The sequence below is a fragment of the Bombina bombina genome, chromosome 8 (genome assembly GCF_027579735.1).
Source record: "Bombina bombina isolate aBomBom1 chromosome 8, aBomBom1.pri, whole genome shotgun sequence".
NCBI classification, from domain to species: Eukaryota; Metazoa; Chordata; class Amphibia; order Anura; family Bombinatoridae; genus Bombina; species Bombina bombina.
Genome location: NC_069506.1, coordinates 348,211,524 through 348,234,926, shown reverse-complemented (window position 1 = coordinate 348,234,926; position 23,403 = coordinate 348,211,524). Strand labels below are relative to the sequence as shown.

Sequence of the window (23,403 nt, the reverse complement as noted above, 5' to 3'; positions counted from 1 at the left end):
AATTGTTAATATTTTGTATAATTTCGTATATTAATTTTTGTAATGGTAGGTTTTCTTATTTTTTGAAATTTTAGTGTTTTTTATTTATTCTAATGGCAGTTTTTTTACTTTTTGTAATGTTAGGTTTTATTTGACAGGTAAGTTTGTATTTATTTTAACTAGGTAGTTAGTTAAGTGTTAATAACTATTTACTGACTAGTCTGCCTAGTTAAAATAAATACGAACTTACCTGTGAAATAAAAATAAAACCTAAGCTAGCTACAATATAACTATTAGTTATATTGTAGCTAGCTTAGGTTTTTTTCACAGGTATTTAGTTTTAAATAGGAATTATTTAGTTAATAATTGTAAGTTTAATTTAGCTCTATTTTAATTATGTTAAAGTCAGGTGGTGTTATGGTTAGGTCTAGGGTTAGGGTTACGTTAGGGTTATGTTAGGGTTAGGTTTAGGGGTTAATATAGTTTAATTTAGGTTGTTACGATGTGGGGGGGGGGTCGCGGTTTATGGGTTAATAGATTTATTTAGTGGTAGTGATGTGGGAGGCCAGAGGTTTAGGGGTTAATAACTTTATTTAGTGGCAGTGATGTCGGGGAGTGGCGGAATAGGGGTTAATATATTTATTATAGTGTGGGCGATGTTGGGGTGCAGGGAAATAGGGGTTAATAACTTTAGTATAGTGGCGGCGACATCGGGAGTGACAGATTAGGGGTTATTAGTTTTATTTATGTGGCAGCGATATTGGCAGTGGCAGATTAGGGGTTAATAACATTATGTAGGTGGCGGCGATGTCGGGGGCAGCAGATTAGGGGTGTTTATGTTAGGGTGTTAGGTTTAAACATAACTTTTGTTTTCCCCATAGACATCAATGGGGCTGCGTTACAGAGCTTTTTATTCCGCGAACGCAGCTGGGGTTTTTTTTTTTAGCCCGCTCTCCCCATTGATGTCTATGGGGAAAGTGTGCACAAGCACGTCAAAGCAGCGCTTGTATTTTGTGTGGTATGGAGCTTAAAAGCACCATATCGCCCGCTCAAGCCGGCTGTTTAAAAACTTGTAATGGCTGCGCTATAGGGGGTTAAATAACGCAACTTTTGCTGCGTTTGTTAAATTCCCTATAGCGCGCATAAGTCGTAATCTATCTGAAAGATAGCAAGAGAACGAAGAAAAAGAGTAAATTAGAAAGTTACTTAAATTTGCATGCTCTATTTGAATCCCCCCCAAAAAAATTGGGGGTAAGTGTCCCTTTAATATTGGCTGGACTTGATATAAATCTACCTAGAGATAAGAAAGGGACTCCTTTTATACAGGTTCTACACCTCTGATTATAAAAGGCCCCTCTTGGACCTCATAGTTAATAATAGTATAGTACATAAAAAATAAAAGATAAAACAACCCAATGATGGCCTGAACAGGTAAGAAATATAATATTGTCAAAATAAGTACTTTGTGTCTAGAGATTGTTGCCTAAATTACAGCATAAAAATAGTATAGACGTAAAACCATCCAAGAGATGTGTTTTATTAACTTACATAATTTATAGATGCCCCCTTTGTCTCGAGTGACCCGTACTAAGATCAGGAGTATATATACTTGATATCTAGAGTCAATCATATAGCACTCGACTTACATTTTATAGCTCAAGTAACAAAACAAAACAAAAAATGAACTTAAGTAATAGCTATAATAATTGCATCACCTGTCTAGGCATCAGACTAGTAAGTCCTCATACACGGCATATCTGATATAAAGATCACATCTCAGACCCTTAATCTATGTTCCTCTAATGAACTGTCTCAGGGTCTCACTGATCAATATCCTAAGGCTTAGATGCTCTAGTGCATAATGGTAGTTCTAGGAATAGCAAGCCCCAGTAACCTTTATTTACTTCATCCTACCCCAGTCTTCTGTAGCGGTGCAGCATACCTGAAGGATGTTAACATGATCGTAGAAGGTTAGTTTAAATTTGTCCTCTGTTGATAAAGGAGTGCACAAAAACTTGTCCCCAATTCAAAGCTATCAAATACCACTGCAAACTCATGAAAAACAATCAGAAGCTTCTCGTTCCCTACACAAAACTTCCAGAGACCAAAGTCTTTACATTCAAGACTCCAAGAAAGCTGCCAATCTTGCTCCAAGAGCGCCTTCTGAAGGCTTGACCAGTTGCATCTACTGGGTCATCTAAAGGAGATACATCTGGATTTACAGTTGACCATTGTGTCTGGACAATCTCTGCTCTTAGCGTCTCCACAGAATCCTCTGTCCGAGCAGCCAGGGTGTCTCTCTGCACATCTATGCTACTTGCACTATACAATGGGCCAGAGTGTCCAACACCATCATCCTCCGAGATCCACTCTCCATCTTCAGGGTCCACACGCCCCTGAGATATCTGGTTGTCCTATATCCACCCCTCGCCATTTTAGTCGTCTTCCCAAAACTCCCAGACTCTTTTATATCATCTGAAGAGATTTCAGCATATAGGGACCATCTTACTAAGCAAAAACTTTGAAATAAACCCCTAAAAGGGAGCTCCTCTCAGACACACCCTACTGATTCAGCTGTAGGCTCCACCCTAGGGGCCGATTTATCAATGTCTGGCAGATATGCTACACAGCGATGTCTGGTGAACTGCTTGTGCAATGCCGCCCCCTGCAGATTCGCAGCCAACCGGCCGCTAGCAGGGTTGGTAATCAATCCGATCGTATTCATTCGGGTGGATTGATGTTCACAGCATCCAAAGCAGCGGACGTGTTAAGGAGGAGCGGTCTTAAGACCGCTGCTTCTTAACTCCTGTTTCATGCGAGTCTAAAGGCTCGCACAGAAACAGGGGTATTTGGCCCCATTCAGGCCATGATAAATCAGCCCCTTTATTTCTTCTTTTTTTTTTTTTTTTTGGCTGTGTATGTATAAAGCGTATGTCCTTTTATCAACAAAGCCTGATATTTCACCATGAAGTCATAGCGAGCAATATGAATTGAAACTTCTCTCCAGCCTTCAGAGTTACTATTTTATTCTAGGCAGCAGAAAAGAATGCATGCATAGTGAGGCTGGTGAAACTGGAGAGGTGCTTTAGCAAGTATTATTTTTCCACAGAAAATATACATTTACATAGTTAAGAGGTTTAAGGGTTTGGTTATGAAAGTAGCTAAAAAACCTAACAAGTTAATTACAGTTAATAACTTTAGTTTCTAAGGAGACGACAGAATCTATAACGGTTTAAACGGACAGAATACCATTTAGTGAATAACTAGAGCCCGTTAATATTGACTCATTGTTTAATAAGCTAGTTTTGTGCAATGATTTAGGAGCAATTATTTTAATAAGTTTTTTCTTTTAAATGTCAAATTAACCTTAAAACAAACTAATCACAAATAAAAGGGCACAGCACTTCTCAGACTGAATGAACCCACAGGGAACAGTTTATTAGATGGGCACAGAGAAAAAGTTTTGTTCAGATGAATCATTCCTCACAAAAAAAAATATTGAATTCAATATTCATTCATGGCAGCCGATTTAACAAAGTGCGAGCGCGCTCGCACTGTAGTGGATCATGTCCGCCACACATCGATAAATGCCGACAGCATACACTGGCATTGCACAAGCTGTTCACCAGTTCTGGTGAACAGCTTGTGCAATGCCGCCCCCCTGCTGCAGGTGGTGTCAATCAACCCGATTATATGCGATCGGGCGGATTGCTGTCTGCCGCCTCAGAGGATGAGTTAAGGAGCAGCAGTCTTAACAGTTACATTCAGGGCCATTCGGCCCTTGTTAAATCGGCCCCCATGGTGTCTTCGAAATCGATTTGTTGATGAAAATTCTATTTCCTATTGACACCATTTGCACGAGCCGATGGTTAGCAGGTTAAACTTAAATCAAGTTAAAGGGACAGTTTACTTGATTTTATTTATTGTTTAAATAGATAGATAGCGCCTTTGCTACCCATTCTGCAAGCTTTGCACAATCAGCATTGCTATATTAATATACTTTATAATCTCTAAACCTCTAAATATCTGCCTGTTTCTAAGCCGCTGCAGGCCACTTCTTTTCTTAATGCATTTTATTAGCTTTTCAATGCCAGACAGTGCTAGTTCATGTGTGCCATATAGATAACGTGTGCCATATAGAGAACATTGTGCTCACTCTCGTGGAGTTATGCAGGAACCAGCAATGATTGGCTAAAATGCAAACTTGTAAAATGCCCTGAGATAAGGGGGCAGTCTGCAGAGGATTAGATACAAGGTAATCACAGATGTAAAAAGTATATTAATATAACTGAGATAAGGAGCAGTCTGCAGAGGCTTAGATACAGGGTAATCACAGATGTAAAAAGTATATTAATATAACTGTGTTTGTTATGCAAAACTGGGGAATGGGTAATAACAGGTTTATCTATCTTTTTAAACAATTTGTTTTAAGTAGACTGCCCCTTTAAAGTATAAGCTAGTTCTGCTGCTACAAGCCAGCAGCAGCACACAAGAATGTGCGCCACTGAAAAATTAGTTTTGTTTCGTTTTGTTTTGATTAGTTAAATAAATAATTTAGTTTCAGCAAATTAGTTTAGTTAAGTTTTAAAAAAAAATTGTTTCAGTAAATTAGTTAAGTTAATCGTTTTTTTGAATCTGTTTGTTTTTTCGGATCCATTCTTTATTCATATGCATTATTCTATTCTGAGGTTTAGAATAGAATAATGCATATGAATAAAGAATGGATCCGAAAAAACAAAAGGATCCGAATGCCGGCGATTGCTGAAACAAAATTATCTAAAACCGCTGCTGCCGCCACCCACATCGCCAAAACACTAAATAAAGCTATTAACCCCTAAACCGTTGTCCCCCCACATCGCCAACACTAAATAAAGCTATTAACCCCTAAACCGTTGTCCCCCCACATCACCAACACTACCTAAACCTATTAACCCCTAAACCGCACCCCCCACATCACCGACACTAACTAAAACACTAAATAAACCTATTAACCCCTAAACTGCCATTCCCAGACATCGCCAACACTACCTAAACCTATTAAACCCTAAACCGCACCCCCCCACACATCGCCGACACTAACTAAATCACTAAATAAAGCTATTAACTCCTAAACCGCTGTTCCCAAACATCGCCAACACTAACTAAACCTATTAACCCCTAAACCGCCACCCCACATTTGAATCCGCAAATAGGAATGAGAGCTGCTTATATCCTTTTGGCTGTTCAAATCAACCAACAGGATTTAAGCAGCTCTAATTCCTATTGGCTGATTTAACATTTTCAGCCAATAGGAATGCAACGGTACCCCAATATAAAAGGGGTACCTTGCATTAAAACCTCAGTGTGCGGTGGACGATCGCAGGAAGAGGACCTCCACGTCAGACCGATGGACCTCCACGCATCGACCGCTCCGCCTCCGCTGGGATGAAGAAGATGCCGGTCCCGCGATAGATGAAGACAGAGCTGCCTGGATGAAGATCTTTCGCCGGACTTCAGCAACAGTGAATGCCCTTTTAAGGGCAATGCCCATACAAATGCCCTTTTTGGGGCAATGGGCAGATTAGGTTTATTTTTATTTTGTGGGTTTGGGGGGCGGGGGTTTGTGATGTTAGTAGGTGTTTGCTTTTATTTGTTTGCAAAAGAGCTGTTAACTTTAGGACAATGTCCCGCAAAAGGCCATTTTAAGGACCCTTGGTAGTTTATTATAGATTAGTTTTTTTTTATTTTGGCTTGTTTTTTTCCACTTTAAAACGGGGTATTAAAATAGGAATAATTTTTATTGTTTTGGATAATTTTGTTTGTTATTTTTTTGTAATGGTAGTTTTTTTTTTATTTTTTTTATTTTAATGTTTATTTTTTTTGTAATTGTAGTTATAATTTTTTAGTAATGTTAGTTTTTTTATTTTTAGTAATGTTAGGTTTTATTAATGTAATCTTAGGTTTTATTTTTATTTTATAGGTAAGTTTGTATCTATTTTAACTAGGTAGTTATTTAATAATTGTAACTTTAATTTAGGTCTAATTTAATTATGTTAAAGTTAGGGGTGTTAAGTTTAGGGGTTAATATAGTTTAATTTAGGTTGTTGCAATGTTTGGGAACTGCGGTTTAGTTCGTTTTGGCGATGTTTAGAAACGGCGGTTTAGGGGTTAATAGGTTTAGTTAGTTTCGGAGATGTTTGGGAACTGCGGTTTAGGGGTTAAAAGGTTTAGTTTGTGTCGGCGATGTTTGGGAACTGTGGTTTGAGGGTTAATAGGTTTAGTTTGTGTCGGCGATGTCAGGGAACAGTGGTTTAGGGGTTAATAGCTTTATTTAGTGATTTAGTTAGTGTCTGGTAACTGCGGTTTAGATTAGAACAATAAAAAATTCCGAATATGAATAATGAATTCGAAAATTCGGAAACTGATTTATTCATTTTCTGAATTTTTCGGGATTTTCGGATTTGGAATTTTGGATGCATTCGAATCTCTGAAATGGCCGAAAACGAAATTTGGCTGAAACGAAACGCACATTTAAATATGGTCAGGATTGTCAAGGACAAAAGTGAAGCTTACATATTTATTGGGTGACACAGGAATAAATCGGCTGATAAGGACATTGCAGATTGCTAATGAAGAATGTAAAACTGTACGAATGCTTTCATACCTGCAGATAAATACTTTTCCTGTCCTTAGAGTAACATTTTTGCATGAATGAATCAGCTGACTTTGTTGTTGCATGTTTATTTGTTTATTTTTTATCCAAAAAATGTGTTTTTATATCCGTCCAAAAATGAATGCACATCTCTACTGCTTGCTATATCTGCTAATGAATACAACCTTACTTAGGACTGATCCTCCTTAGATTCCCAGAAACAGGAAATGATTGTATCATCCAGGTCCAGACAACTATCATTTTAGAATGTATTCACATAGAAGAATATCTAATATTTTGTTGCACTGACCCCGTGAATTAATCACCTTGTTCTTGTTTTTAAAGAGACATGAAAGACAATTCTTTTCTTTTATGGTTCAGACAGAACATTGTTGTTGCATGTTTCAAATATAAACCAAACCTTTTACTGTGCACAAGATCTTGAGGATGATAATGTGAAATGGTCAGTACATGTGCATTAGACTAGCTGCATTAGGCTGTACGTTTTACAATCCAATGGTGAATATGGCAGCAGGTAGCAGCATTCGGGTATTTTCGGTGCCGGATTTATTCATGTGAAAGGGCAACACACAAATATGTGTGCAAATCCAGATCTCTTTGCATCGCCATTTCACACAAATTAATCCGGCATTGAAAAGACCCAAATGCCGCTACCCGCGGCCATATTTGCCCTTGGTTTATAAAACAAATAGCCGGATGCACATGTCAATTTATTACTATTTCCAATTTGCAAACATGCGCACACTACTGTGCAGAAACTTAAAGGGACAGTAAACACCAGAATTGTTGTTGTTTAAATAGGTAGATAATCCCTTTATTACCCATTCCCCAGTTTTGCATAACCAACACAGTTATAATAATATACTTTTTACCTCTGTGATTACATTGTATCTAAGCCTCTGCAGACTGCCCCCTTATTTCAGTTCTTTTGACAGACTTGCATTTTTAGCCAATCAGTGCTTGCTCTTAGGAGCTTCACGTGCCAGAGCTCAATGTTATCTATATGAAACACATGAACTAACGCCCTCTAGTGGTGAAAAATTGTCAAAATGCTTTCAGATTAGAGGCAGTCTTCAAGGTCTAAGAATTTAGCACATGAACCTCCTAGATTTAGCTTTCAACTAAGAATACCAAGAGAACAAAGCAAAATTGGTAATAAAAGTAAATTGGAAAGTTGTTTAAAATCACATGCCCTATTTAAATCATGAAAGTTTTTTTTTACTTTACTGTCCCTTTAATTCAAAATGAAACTAAAGAAAAGTCTATAATGCATGTGAAACATCAACAGTTAAATGTGTTACATGGTTTTATGGATAAAGGGCAAAGGGATAGTAAAGTCGACATTAAACGTGCACGATTCAGATAAAACAAATCATTTTAAACAACTTTCCTATTTACCTCTATTATCAAATTTGCGTTGTTCCATTGGCATTCTTTGTTGAAGAGCATGCCTAAGTAAGCTTAGAAGTGTGCACGTCTTAGTACTATATTGCAGGAGGACACTGCTGCCCTCTGGTGCTCAGCAATGCATTTTGTGCTTAGGACACATGCACACTCCTGAGCACAGCTAGGTGCACGCTTCAACAAAAGATACAAAGAAAATATGATAATAGAAGTAAATTGGAAAGTTATTTAAGATCGCTTGCTCTGTCCAAAACTTAAAAGTTTAATGGTGGCTTTTGTGTCCCTTAAAGATAAAGCTGTTTAACAACTGCAATTAATGCTAACAAGAATGTATGCTTGTGCACAATGACTCTCAGGAGTCAGTTGCTCAGTGGCTGATATCACAGCCAATAAAAAAATAGGAACATTAAGTTTTATAAAAACAAAGCCAGTAACAAAAAACAGGAATCTATTTGCTGTGTCCCACGTTAGAGGCAAAAGAAAGCTAATTTAGCAACCTAGATTTTCCTCAAATTGCTATAAATTGTATAAAAGCAAAAGCTAGAGGTTTAGTTATTGATACTAATTTTATATAAGAATAATAAGCCATGACAATTATTTGCTGCATTACAATCTTGTATGCAAAACTAATAAAAGCATTTATCATTGTTTTTATTGTCATCCAATCCCTTGAAGTTTTTTGAATCTGTTTATGCTTTGCCTTTCCTGTGACTATTTATTTGCAAATATATAAGACCAATTAAACTGATCAACCAATCACTATGTAGAATGTTTTAGGGTCGACAATAAGGGCAAAATAGGTAATAATTTTTTTTTATGCTGCATAATTAAATATTTAGCTTATATATAATATTATTATATTCCTTTTATTTACGTACAACATAGGGGCATTATGTACTGTAAATATTTCTACCCTTTAATATGTTTCCTATAATCTTTTTTACCTGCTGGAGTGTATTAAATTGTTTACCTTTATTATGCCATTTGAAATAGCTGAAATTGCCTTTTAAAACCCCCCCACCTATTCTAAGCATTCAAATACTGCAGTATTAGCTATAGAACATCTATATAAACAAGAAGCAGCAGCAGAAGGCAGCCCCTAAGTGGGCAGAGAAAGATAGCTCAGCACATTTGAAAGGACGTTCATGCAGCCACTTTTAATAGAATGAAATCTTGGGGGGAAACAAGAGGGGGAAAGTACCCCACATGGAATGTTGTTCCTTATATCTCAGCACTTGTGCTGAACATGGCTACATCAAACTACTTTAAGTTTTTTTCTTTTATATTTTGACCTCTTCAAGATGAAGCCTCTGGTGGTGTTGTGTTAAACACATGGAGATATAAGTGGCAACAGCTCCGGTCTAGAGCAGTCTTGTCGGTTCTGTTTGGGCAGGGCACATGTGATGTCAGCCTACTCAAACGCAGTAGTTAGCTGCGGGCGAGTGTCCCGTCTGAATGATGCTCCGGCACACCCAGGGCGAGACTGCAAAGCAGCTCTAGATTTAAAGCTATTAAATAGAAGCATTCAAGAAATGTCGTAATGGTGGAGACGCCCTTAGACAGTTCTCTGTTCAGGCAGGACCACTGCAGACCTTTTGCCTTACCTTGATTAACTCTTTGCTGCCAGGGCGGAGGCAAAACTTTACATAGTGCTGAAGGTCTCTCTGGTAAGCAAGGAGTTAACTCCTCATTATGATGAGATCTTGTCCCTCTCTATCTGCTAAACACCTAATAATTGTAACAAACGTTTACTTTAAAAGTAAATATGACAATTTGTTGTGTTTTGTTTTTTTGTGTTGTTTTGCATTGCTAGACAAAGTGGGGGCCAATTATCAATCTCTGGATGGAGCCTGAGGACAGCTGCTCCATAACCTGTCCGCCTGGTCTGAGCAGCTGGACAGACATCGCCACAATTCAACCCGATCGAGTACGATCGGGTTGATTGGCACCCCCCTGCTGGCAGCTGATTGGCCGCAAATCTGCAGGGGGCGGCGTTGCACCAGCAGTTTACAAGAGCTGCTGGTGCAATGCTGAATATGGAGACCGTATTGCTCTGCGCATTCAGCGATGTCTGTCGGACCTGATCCGCACTGTCAGATCAGGTCCGACAGACATTTGTTAAATAGGCCCCAGTATATATGTGAATAATACACCTATTGCACACAACAATTAAAAGCTTTGAGAACTAAAATTGGTTAAAGTTATTGCACTAAAAAACAGCTGAGGTATAACCAGGAGTGTATTTTAGACTAACTAGGTTTGTGCCTAAGGCAGCAGAATTTGGGGGAGCAGAAAGCTTTGAGGTGTAATTTTGTGGTACAATATGTTCTTCAAATGTTTTTTTTTATATATAAATTGTATTACAAACCAATTGTCACTAATTGTCTAGGGGTGCATGACCCCTTCATGTGTACATAGGTGTTAGAAGAATTATCAATGCCTAGGGAAGCATAAAAACTGAATACACCACTGGGTATAATACAAATAAATAAATATAATGCGCTTTATTCCTGAGTAGTATTTACCTCTTATGGTGTTTTTTTTGTTCTGAAATGCGAACAGCTTTAAAGTTTTCCAGCTAAAATAACTGTTTTCAGAAAGATTATTATATCAAACAGTGGCAGTACTGGGATAATAGATAATACCCATGCAGGAGACCATTGGGGTCATCTCTTATCAAGGCATCTGCTGGTCTTTATCAACACTGTCACATTTCTCATTTACTTGATATTATGCTTAATAATAATTCTGTGTCTAATTGCTAAATTATCTCATAGAACAAGAAAGTAGTTCTGTTCTTTAATATGAGTAATGCAAAAGTCTGTTGCTAATCTCTAATATCCCACAAAATACCAAATGGACCGTTTAATCTATATTATCTCTCACAAGCAAAGTATCTATACATAATTATAATCATACACTCATAAGATTACACACAGGCATAAATGCATATACACATGGATACATATACACATGCACACAATATAAACACACATATACACACCCAAACACATTTACATGCTATCATACACACATACACACATTTACATACATATGCACATATGCAGTCACACATATACATACCCTCATACACACATATACATACCCTCATACACACATATACATACATATGCACTCACACATATACATACCCTCATACACACATATACACATTTACATACATATGCTCATATGCACTCACACATATACATACCCTCATACACACATATACATACATATGCACTCACACATATACATACCCTCATACACACATATACACATTTACATACATATGCACACATGCACGTACACATATACATACAATCATGCACACATACACACATTTACATACATATGCACATATGCACTCACACATATACATACAATCACACATACATACACACATTTACATACATATGCACTCACACATATACATACCCTCATACACACATATACACATTACATACATATGCACATATGCACTCACACATATACATACCCTCATACACACATATACATACATATGCACTCACACATATACATACCCACATACCCACATATACATACATATGCACTCACACATATACATACCCTCATACACACATATACACATTTACATACATATGCACATATGCACTCACACATATACATACCCTCATACACACATATACACATATACATACCCTCATACACACATACATACATATGCACATATGCACTCACACATATACATACAATCACACATACATACACACATTTACATACATATGCACTCACACATATACATACCCTCATACACACATATACACATTACATACATATGCACATATGCACTCACACATATACATACCCTCATACACACATATACATACATATGCACTCACACATATACATACCCACATACCCACATATACATACATATGCACTCACACATATACATACCCTCATACACACATATACACATTTACATACATATGCACATATGCACTCACACATATACATACCCTCATACACACATATACACATATACATACCCTCATACACACATACATACATATGCACATATGCACTCACACATATGCATACCCTCATACACACATATACACATTACATACATATGCACATATGCACTCACACATATACATACCCTCATACACACATACATACATATGCACATATGCACTCACACATATACATACCCTCATACACACATATACACATTACATACATATGCACATATGCACTCACACATATACATACCCTCATACACACATACATACATATGCACATATGCACTCACACATATACATACCCTTATACACACATATACACATTACATACATATGCACATATGCACTCACACATATACATACCCTTATACACACATACACACATACATACATATGCACATATGCACTCACACATATACATGCCCTCATACACACATATACACATTACATACATATGCACATATGCACTCACACATATACACTAAAGCACATACTGTACATTTTGCAGAGTAATAGTGTTGGTAACCATTACTAGATGGTTAAGATATACCTTATAGTGCCTTTTAAATCACATTTACTGTAACAGAGGTAAACCAGACTTAGTGTGACATCTACTGATACTAATAATACTAGTTGTTAGTCCATGAATTTATTCCACAAGCAACACATTCCCTTAATGAATTAGTTACATAACAAACTTATCTAACATACAACACTATATCCTCTTTATCTGTGTGTGATTAATTGTCCGTGAATCTATAAGGGCAGAATCGGTGCTATGCTAATATGGCGTAGCCAAGAGATCAGACCACAAAGAGCTTGTCGCATGCCGAGAAACCGCAAAGCTTGACTACAAAATCACTCAAAAACACCAGCTACTGAGAAGAATTACTCTTAAAATGTGTCAGCTATTTCTTACAAACAGCAGAAGTAAAGCACCTTGCTCACAAAAACCATAGACTTTGTAGAGATGGTTCTGACACAGCCATCTTGTTTTTCTACTGACTTCTTCTTTATCTTCTTTCTACAAGGAACTAAACACATTTTTATGTATATATCTTCCTAAACTGTTTGTTTTTTGTTGTTTAGGGCACTTCATTTCTTTTAAATTCTTTCAGCAGATTCATGTGACCTCAGATTCATGTTTAATAGTTTATAATGGTATCAAAATTAAATTCCTGTCATATATAGACAGTGATACCTACTTTTTGGTGCTGAAATACCCTTAAATAAGAGTGATTTTAAACCAATGCAAAAGCGTTCATCACTTACCTCCTTTACGTACTTCTCGGCTTCTACAGTCACTGTGTTGTGATTCTTGTGTTCCTGGAACATACACAGGTAGCAGATACATGTCTGGTCTGTTTGACAGAATAACTCCATAGTTTTGCTGTGAAGTTGACATTTTCTTGCTTCAAAATCCCTGATGGGTTCCAGTAGCTTGTGGTCTCGAAATGCGGCTCCCTCCAGATGAGGCTTCAGGTGGGCCTCACAGAAAGATGTCTGGCAGACCAAGCATGATCTTACTGCTTTCTTCTTATCGTCAATGCAGGAATCACACAGCACATCATCTGGATCAATGTTAGATCCAACACTGATACGCAGAGACCTACGAGCTTCTGTGGGGTCAGGGCTTCCAGCTACTTTAATATCAGGTGTACTAAAAAGATTGGGCCTGCCAATCCTCGGAAACTCACTCCCTGAACCAATACTGGTTCTGAGTCTGGTTGTTTGGATTCCTCCATGCTCTGAGTCTGACCCATTAGGTACCTCTTCGTGTTCTTCACTGATACTTGAATTTAGTGAATTAACATTGAAGCTTCCTTTGGGGTCTTCCGTATGGGAACCATTGGTTGTTTTGGTGTCTTTGTCTTCCATTTTATTCTTTTTGAGTTTCTTGCTTCTGTATTTACTACTGCAACACTGGAAAAACCTCTCAACTCCAAATGTTTTTAGGCTTAGAGTGAGAAGAGTGAAAGCAAAGCTGATAAATATCTACCTGTGTGACTCACACTTCTTCCAGGTGAGTCTCAGAGATGCAGATGTGATAAAGAGATGTTACAGCTATGTCTAAGCTTACACAACCTGATCCACACCCAGGAAGCTATAGCAACATTCCGACCCTGCCCTCTTTTTAACAGAAACAGACCCAGATTTTTTTAATTATTTTTTACTGTCACTGTAACCTGTTCCTCTTCTTTTCTGTGACAATTACATTTTGGCAACTTTTCCTTCAGCTACGAGTATATGAAGTTTTTAACTTCTTTTATATAGCATGAAAATCAATACATTCTAAATTATTTAAAGTACAATATGACAGATATCAAATACACACATCAGTTGTGGACAAACATGTTTCTCTGTGAATTATTCATTTTTATGATTTCTATGAACTTTCTCATACTGTTTCATGTGCTATAAACCTGCCTATTTAGTAAAGTTTTAACAACCTTTGTCCATGCAACATTATAAAAATATTTCAATCTGTCTGACAGTGGTGCAACTGAAAACACTAATAATGACAGTTATTTACAGGGATCACTTATCCAATAAACACTAACGTTGTTTATGTTATATTATATATATTTATATGCATTTGTGTATATGTAAGTAGGAATATGACTATGTCTATTTATCTCTAAATATATATATTTTTATTTTTTTATTTTAACAGGACCGGTTAAGATTATTTAGCCCTAATTTTGGAATAGAATCAAACACACATATATTATTTACTATATATATATATTGCCCCAACTGATTCTTGTCTCTGCAGGCCTTGGTCAGCTATAAAAACTTGCCTACTTAGAAATATTGCCTATAACTTTTGACAATCTTTGTCCATGCAACTTTTAAAAAATATATAAAAAGGTTTCAATTTGTGTGCCAGCAGTGCAACTGAAAACACTAATAATGAAAGTTGTGTACAGTGCTCACTCATCCAATACACACTTACTGTACGTTGCTTATGTTATATGGGCTGTTTACTTTTGTACAGGTATTTATATATATATATTTATTTGTAGGTATTTGACTATATCTATCTATCTATCTATCTATCTATCTATCTATCTATCTATCTATCTATCTATATATCTGTCTGTCTGTCGATCTCTCTCTATCTATATATATATATATATATATATATATATATATATATATATATATATATATATATATGTTATGGGTAAATTAAGAAATCCGGGTAATCCTAGGATTACCCGGGTAAAACAGAGATTACCCAAGCAGTTGTGGGTAAAGCCTTATGTAATATAATTCCCTCATCTACACTATTTCTTTTGCCTCCGCCTGGGGGTTATTATTATCAGGTATTTGTAGAGCGCCAACAGATTCCGCAGTGCTATAGACATAGGCGGGATACAAGATAACATTTATAGGGATCAAATGGGTAGAGGGCCCTGCCGAGAGTCGCACTGTTGTAGTCGGCTCTTATGAAGGTGATCTACAAACAGCTGGGCCCATAGGCTTACATGCTAAGGGGTTCAAGGGGATAGCAATGAAGTTAGGAAGGGTAGTGTAGGTTGTATGCATCCCTGAATAGTAGAGTCTTTAGGTGGCTCATAAAGCTTTCAAAATTAGGGGAGAGTCTTGTGGAGCGAGGCAGAGCATTTCATAGGATGGGAGCCAGTCTGGAGAAGTCTTGTAAACAGGAATGTGAGGAGGTAACAAGAGAGGAAGAGATCGAGAACAGAGTGAAGAGGACGGGAGGGAGAGTATCTGGAGACAAGGCCTGAGATGTAGGGGGGAGCAGTGCAGTTGGGGGCTTTGTATGTCAGAGTGAGAATTATGTGTTTAATCCTAGAGGCAAGAGGAAGCCAGTGATGAGATTGGCAGAGGGGTGCAGCAGATGAAGAGCGACGTGCAAGGAAGATGAGACCCCTGCCCCTCTATCAGTCACATGTTACACCAGACCCCTGCCCCTCTATCAGTCACATGTTACACCAGACCCCTGCATCTCTATCAGTCACATGCTTCACCAGACCCCTGCACCTCTATCAGTCACATGCTACACCAGACCCCTGCCCCTCTATCAGTCACATGCTACACCAGACCCCTGCCTCTCTATCAGTCACATGCTACACCAGACCCCTGCCCCTCTATCAGTCACATGCTACACCAGACCCCTGCCCCTCTATCAGTCACATGCTACACCAGACCCCTGCCCCTCTATCAGTCACATGCTACACCAGACCCCTGTCCCTCTATCAGTCACATGCTACACCAGACCTCTGTCCCTCTATCAGTCACATGCTACACCAGACCCCTGCCCCTCTATCAGTCACATGCTACACCAGACCCCTGCCTCTCTATCAGTCACATGCTACACCAGACCCCTGCCCCTCTCAGTCACATGCTACACCAGACCCCTGCCCCTCTATCAGTCATATGCTACACCAGACCCCTGCCCCTCTATCAGTCACATGCTACACCAGACCCCTGCCCCTCTATCAGTCACATGCTACACCAGACCCCTGCCCCTCTATCAGTCACATGCTACACCAGAACTCTGCCCCTCTATCAGTCACATGCTACACCAGACCCCTGCCCCTCTATCAGTCACATGCTACACCAGACCCCTGCCCCTCTATCAGTCACATGCTACACCAGACCTCTGCCCCTCTATCAGTCACATGTTACACCAGACCTCTGTCCCTCTATCAGTCACATGTTACACCAGACCTCTGTCCCTCTATCAGTCACATGTTACACCAGACCTCTGTCCCTCTATCAGTCACATGCTACACCAGAACTCTGTCCCTCTATCAGTCACATGCTACACCAGACCTCTGTCCCTCTATCAGTCACATGCTACACCAGACCCCTGCCCCTCTATCAGTCACATGCTACACCAGACCCCTGCCCCTCTATCAGTCACATGTTACACCAGACCTCTGTCCCTCTATTAGTCACATGCTACACCAGACCCCTGCCTCTCTATCAGTCACCTGCTACACCAGACCTCTGCCCCTCTATCAGTCACATGCTACACCAGACCCCTGCCCCTCTATCAGTCACATGCTACTCCAGACATCTGTCCCTCTATTAGTCACATGCTACTCCAGACCTCTGTCCCTCTATCAGTCACATGCTACACCAGACCTCTGCCCCTCTATCAGTCACATGTTACACCAGACCCCTGCCCCTCTATCAGTCACATGTTACACCAGACCCCTGTCCCTCTATCAGTCACATGTTACACCAGACCTCTGTCCCTCTATCAGTCACATGCTACACCAGACCTCTGTCCCTCTATCAGTCACATGCTACACCAGACCTCTGCTCCTCTATCAGTCACATGCTACACCAGACCTCTGTCCCTCTATCAGTCACATGTTACACCAGACCTCTGCCCCTCTATCAGTCACATGCTACACCAGACCCCTGTCCCTCTATCAGTCACATGTTACACCAGACCCCTGCCCCTCTATCAGTCACATGCTACACCAGACCCCTGCCCCTCTATCAGTCACATGCTACACCAGACCCCTGCCCCTCTATCAGTCACATGTTACACCAGACCCCTGCCCCTCTATCAGTCACATGTTACACCATACATCTGTCCCTCTATCAGTCACATGCTACACCAGACCTCTGCCCCTCTATCAGTCACATGCTACACCAGACCCCTGTCCCTCTATCAGTCACATGCTACACCAGACCCCTGCCCCTCTATCAGTCACATGCTACACCAGACCCCTGCCCCTCTATCAGTCACATGCTACACCAGACCCCTGCCCCTCTATCAGTCACATGCTACACCAGACCCCTGTCCCTCTATCAGTCACATGCTACACCAGACCCCTGCCCCTCTATCAGTCACATGTTACACCAGACCCCTGTCCCTCTATTAGTCACATGCTACTCCAGACCTCTGTCTCTCTATCAGTCACATGTTACACCAGACTCCTGACCCTCTATCAGTCACCTGCTACACCAGACCCCTGCCCCTCTATCAGTCACATGTTACACCAGACCCCTGCCCCTCTATCAGTCACATGCTACACCAGACTCCTGACCCTCTATCAGTCACCTGCTACACCAGACCCCTGCCCCTCTATCAGTCACATGTTACACCAGACCCCTGCCCCTCTATCAGTCACATGCTACACCAGACCCCTGTCCCTCTATCAGTAATATGCTACACCAGACCCCTGTCCCTCTATCAGTCACATGCTACACCAGACCCCTGCCCCTCTATCAGTCACATGCTACACCAGACCTCTGTCCCTCTATCAGTCACATGCTACACCAAACCCCTGCCCCTCTATCAGTCACATGCTACACCAGACCTCTGTCCCTCTATCAGTCACATGCTACACCAGACCCCTGCCCCTCGATCAGTCACATGCTACACCAGACCCCTGCCCCTCTATCAGTCACATGCTACACCAGACTCCTGACCCTCTATCAGTCACCTGCTACACCAGACCCCTGCCCCTCTATCAGTCACATGCTACACCAGACCCCTGCCCCTCTATCAGTCACATGTTACACCAGACCTCTGCCCCTCTATCAGTCACATGCTACACCAGACCTCTGTCCCTCTATTAGTCACATGCTACTCCAGACCTCTGTCTCTCTATCAGTCACATGTTACACCAGACTCCTGACCCTCTATCAGTCACCTGCTACACCAGACCCCTGCCCCTCTATCAGTCACATGTTACACCAGACCCCTGCCCCTCTATCAGTCACATGCTACACCAGACTCCTGACCCTCTATCAGTCACCTGCTACACCAGACCCCTGCCCCTCTATCAGTCACATGTTACACCAGACCCCTGCCCCTCTATCAGTCACATGCTACACCAGACCCCTGTCCCTCTATCAGTAATATGCTACACCAGACCCCTGTCCCTCTATCAGTCACATGCTACACCAGACCCCTGCCCCTCTATCAGTCACATTCTACACCAGACCTCTGTCCCTCTATCAGTCACATGCTACACCAAACCCCTGCCCCTCTATCAGTCACATGCTACACCAGACCTCTGTCCCTCTATCAGTCACATGCTACACCAGACCCCTGCCCCTCGATCAGTCACATGCTACACCAGACCCCTGCCCCTCTATCAGTCACATGCTACACCAGACTCCTGACCCTCTATCAGTCACCTGCTACACCAGACCCCTGCCCCTCTATCAGTCACATGCTACACCAGACCCCTGCCCCTCTATCAGTCACATGTTACACCAGACATCTGTCCCTCTATCAGTCACATGCTACACCAGACCCCTGTCCCTCTATCAGTCACATGCTACACCAGACCCCTGCCCCTGTATCAGTCACATGTTACACCAGACCTCTGCCCCTCTATCAGTCACATGCTACACCAGACCCCTGCCCCTGTATCAGTCACATGCTACACCAGACCCCTGCCCCTGTATCAGTCACATGCTACTCCAGACCTCTGGCTCACCTGCTCCTTTTTAAGTCATATTCCACATCAAACCCTTGTCTCCCCTTTTTCTCTGTCAGTCACATATCAAACCAGTGATCTGGCTCTCCTGTTCATCTGTCAGCTACATGCAATATCATCAGATCTCATACACTCTTGTTCATCTGTCAGCTACATGCCATATCATCAGATCCCATACACTCCTGTTCCTCTGTCAGCTACATGCCATATCATCAGATCCCATACACTCATGTTCCTCTGTCAGCTACATGCCATATCATCAGATCCCATACACTCTTGTTCATCTGTCAGCTACATGCCATATCATCAGATCCCATACACTCTTGTTCATCTGTCAGCTACATGCCATATCATCAGATCTCATACACTCTTGTTCATCTGTCAGCTACATGCCATATCATCAGATCCCATACACTCCTGTTCCTCTGTCAGCTACATGCCATATCATCAGATCCCATACACTCATGTTCCTCTGTCAGCTACATGCCATATCATCAGATCCCATACACTCTTGTTCATCTGTCAGCTACATGCCATATCATCAGATCTCAAACACTCTTGTTCATCTGTCAGCTACATGCCATATCATCAGATCCCATACACTCTTGTTCATCTGTCAGCTACATGCCATATCATCAGATCCCATACACTCTTGTTCATCTGTCAGCTGCATGCCATATCATCAGATCTCATACACTCTTGTTCATCTGTCAGCTACATGCCATATCATCAGATCTCATACACTCTTGTTCATCTGTCAGCTACATGCCATATCATCAGATCTCATACACTCTTGTTCATCTGTCAGCTACATGCCATATCATCAGATCCCATACACTCCTGTTCCTCTGTCAGCTACATGCCATATCATCAGATCCCATACACTCTTGTTCATCTGTCAGCTACATGCCATATCATCAGATCCCATAACTCTTGTTCATCTGTCAGCTACATGCCATATCATCAGATCCCATACACTCTTGTTCATCTGTCAGCTACATGCCATATCATCAGATCCCATACACTCTTGTTCATCTGTCAGCTACATGCCATATCATCAGATCTCATACACTCTTGTTCATCTGTCAGCTACATGCCATATCATCAGATCTCATACACTCTTGTTCATCTGTCAGCTACATGCCATATCATCAGATCTCATACACTCTTGTTCATCTGTCAGCTACATGCCATATCATCAGATCTCATACACTCTTGTTCATCTGTCAGCTACATGCCATATCATCAGATCCCATACACTCTTGTTCATCTGTCAGCTACATGCCATATCATCAGATCTCATACACTCTTGTTCATCTGTCAGCTACATGCCATATCATCAGATCCCATACACTCCTGTTCCTCTGTCAGCTACATGCCATATCATCAGATCACATACACTCTTGTTCATCTGTCAGCTACATGCCATATCATCAGATCTCATACACTCTTGTTCATCTGTCAGCTACATGCCATATCATCAGATCTCATACACTCTTGTTCATCTGTCAGCTACATGCCATATCATCAGATCCCATACACTCTTGTTCATCTGTCAGCTACATGCCATATCATCAGATCCCATACACTCTTGTTCATCTGTCAGCTACATGCCATATCATCAGATCCCATACACTCTTGTTCATCTGTCAGCTACATGCCATATCATCAGATCTCATACACTCTTGTTCATCTGTCAGCTACATGCCATATCATCAGATCTCATACACTCTTGTTCATCTGTCAGCTACATGCCATATCATCAGATCTCATACACTCTTGTTCATCTGTCAGCTACATGCCATATCATCAGATCCCATACACTCTTGTTCATCTGTCAGCTACATGCCATATCATCAGATCCCATACACTCTTGTTCATCTGTCAGCTACATGCCATATCATCAGATCTCATACACTCTTGTTCATCTGTCAGCTACATGCCATATCATCAGATCCCATACACTCTTGTTCATCTGTCAGCTACATGCCATATCATCAGACCCCATACACTCCTGTTCCTCTCTCAGCTACATGCCATATCATCAGACCCCCTACACTCCTGTTCCTCTGTCAGCTACATGCCATATCATCAGACCCCAGACTGTCCTGTTCCTCTGTCAGCTACATGCCATATCATCAGACCCCAGACTGTCCTGTTCCTCTGTCAGCTACATGCCATATCATCAGACCCCAGACTCTCCTTTTCCTCTGTCAACTACATGCCATATAATCAGACCCCAGACTGTCCTGTTCCTCTGTCAGCTACATGCCATATCATCAGACCCCATACACTCCTGTTCCTCTGTCAGCTACATGCCATATCACCAGACTCCATACACTTATATTCCTCTGTCAGCTACATACCATATCTTTAGATACAGACTCTCCAGTTCCTCTGTCAGCTACATGAAATATCATCAGACCCCAGACTCTCAGGTTCCTCTGTCAGCTACAAGCCATATCATCAGACCCCAGACTGTCCCGTTCCTCTGTCAGCTACATGCCATATCTTTATACCCAGACTCTCCTGTTCCTCTGTCAGCTACATGTGATATCATCAGACCCCAGACTCTCCTGTTCCTCTGTTAGCTACATGCCATATCATCAGACCATATACACTCCTGTTCCACTGTCAGCTACATGCCATATCATCAGACCCCAGACTCTTCTGTTCTTCTGTCAGCTACATGCCATATCATCAGACCCCAGACTGTCCTGTACCTCTGTCAGCTACATGCCATATCTTTAGACCCAGACTCTCCTGTTCCTCTGTCAGCTACATGCCATATCATCAGACCCCATACACTCCTGTTCCTCTCTCAGCTACATGCCATATCATCAGACCCCAGACTGTCCTGTTCCTCTTTCAGCTACATGCCATATATTTAGACCCATACTGTCCTGATCCTCTGTCAGCTACATGCGATATAATCAGACCCCAGACTTTCCTGTTCCTCTGTCAGCTACATGCCATATTATCAGACCCCCATACACTCCTGCTCCTCTGTAATCTAAATGCCATATCATCAGACCCCAGACTCTCCTTTTCCTCTGTCAACTACATGCCATATCATCAGACCCCAGACTGTCCTGTTCCTCTTTCAGCTACATGCCATATCATCAGACCCCAGAATCTTCTGTTCTACTGTCAGCTACATGCCATATCATCAGACCCCCTACACTCCTGTTCCTCTGTCAGCTACATGCCATATCATCAGACCACAGACCCTCCTGTTCCTCTGTCAGCTACATGCCATATCATCAGACCCAGAGTCTTTTGTTTCTCTGTCAGCTACATGCCATATAATCAGACCCCAGACTCTCCTGTTCCTCTGTCAGCTACATGCCATATAATCAGACCCAGATGATCCTGTTCCTCTGTCAGCTACATGCCATATCATCAGACCCCAGACTCACCTGTTCATCTGTCACCTACATGCCATATCATCAGACCTCATACACTCCTGTTTCTCTGTCAACTAAATGCCATATCATCATACCCCATACACTCCTGTTCCTCTACATGCCACATAAGACTACCAGACTCTCCTGTTCCTCTGTTAGCTACATACCACTTCAGACCCCAGACTCTCCTGTTCCTCTGTTAACTACATACCACTTCAGACCCCAGACTCTCCTGTTCCTCTGTTAGCTACATACCACTTCAGACCCCAGACTATTCTGTTCCTCTGTTAGCTACATACCACTTCAGACCCCAGACTCTCCTGTTCCTCTGTTAACTACATACCACTTCAGACCCCAGACTCTCCTGTTCCTCTGTTAACTACATACCACTTCAGACCCCAGACTATAGGAATTAGAGCTGCTTAAATACTATTGTCTGATTTGAACAGCCAATAGGATTTTAGCAGCTCTAATTCCTATTGACTGATTTAAATTTTTCAGCCAACAGG

The 23,403-nt window shown here is 41.0% G+C and overlaps 1 protein-coding gene across 2 annotated transcripts in view; it reads right to left on the bottom strand.

Annotated features, from left to right (window-relative positions):
- TRIM29 (tripartite motif containing 29) overlaps window positions 1-14,109 on the bottom strand; it is a 104,571-nt gene extending 90,462 nt beyond the window's left edge. For both annotated transcript variants that reach the window (XM_053689819.1, XM_053689820.1), the window contains exon 1: window positions 13,318-14,109. In XM_053689819.1, coding sequence (XP_053545794.1) covers window positions 13,318-13,923 — 606 coding nt within the window. In that variant the 5' untranslated portion in view covers window positions 13,924-14,109. The remainder of the gene's footprint in view (window positions 1-13,317) is intronic.
- Window positions 14,110-23,403: the final 9,294 nt, after the last annotated feature.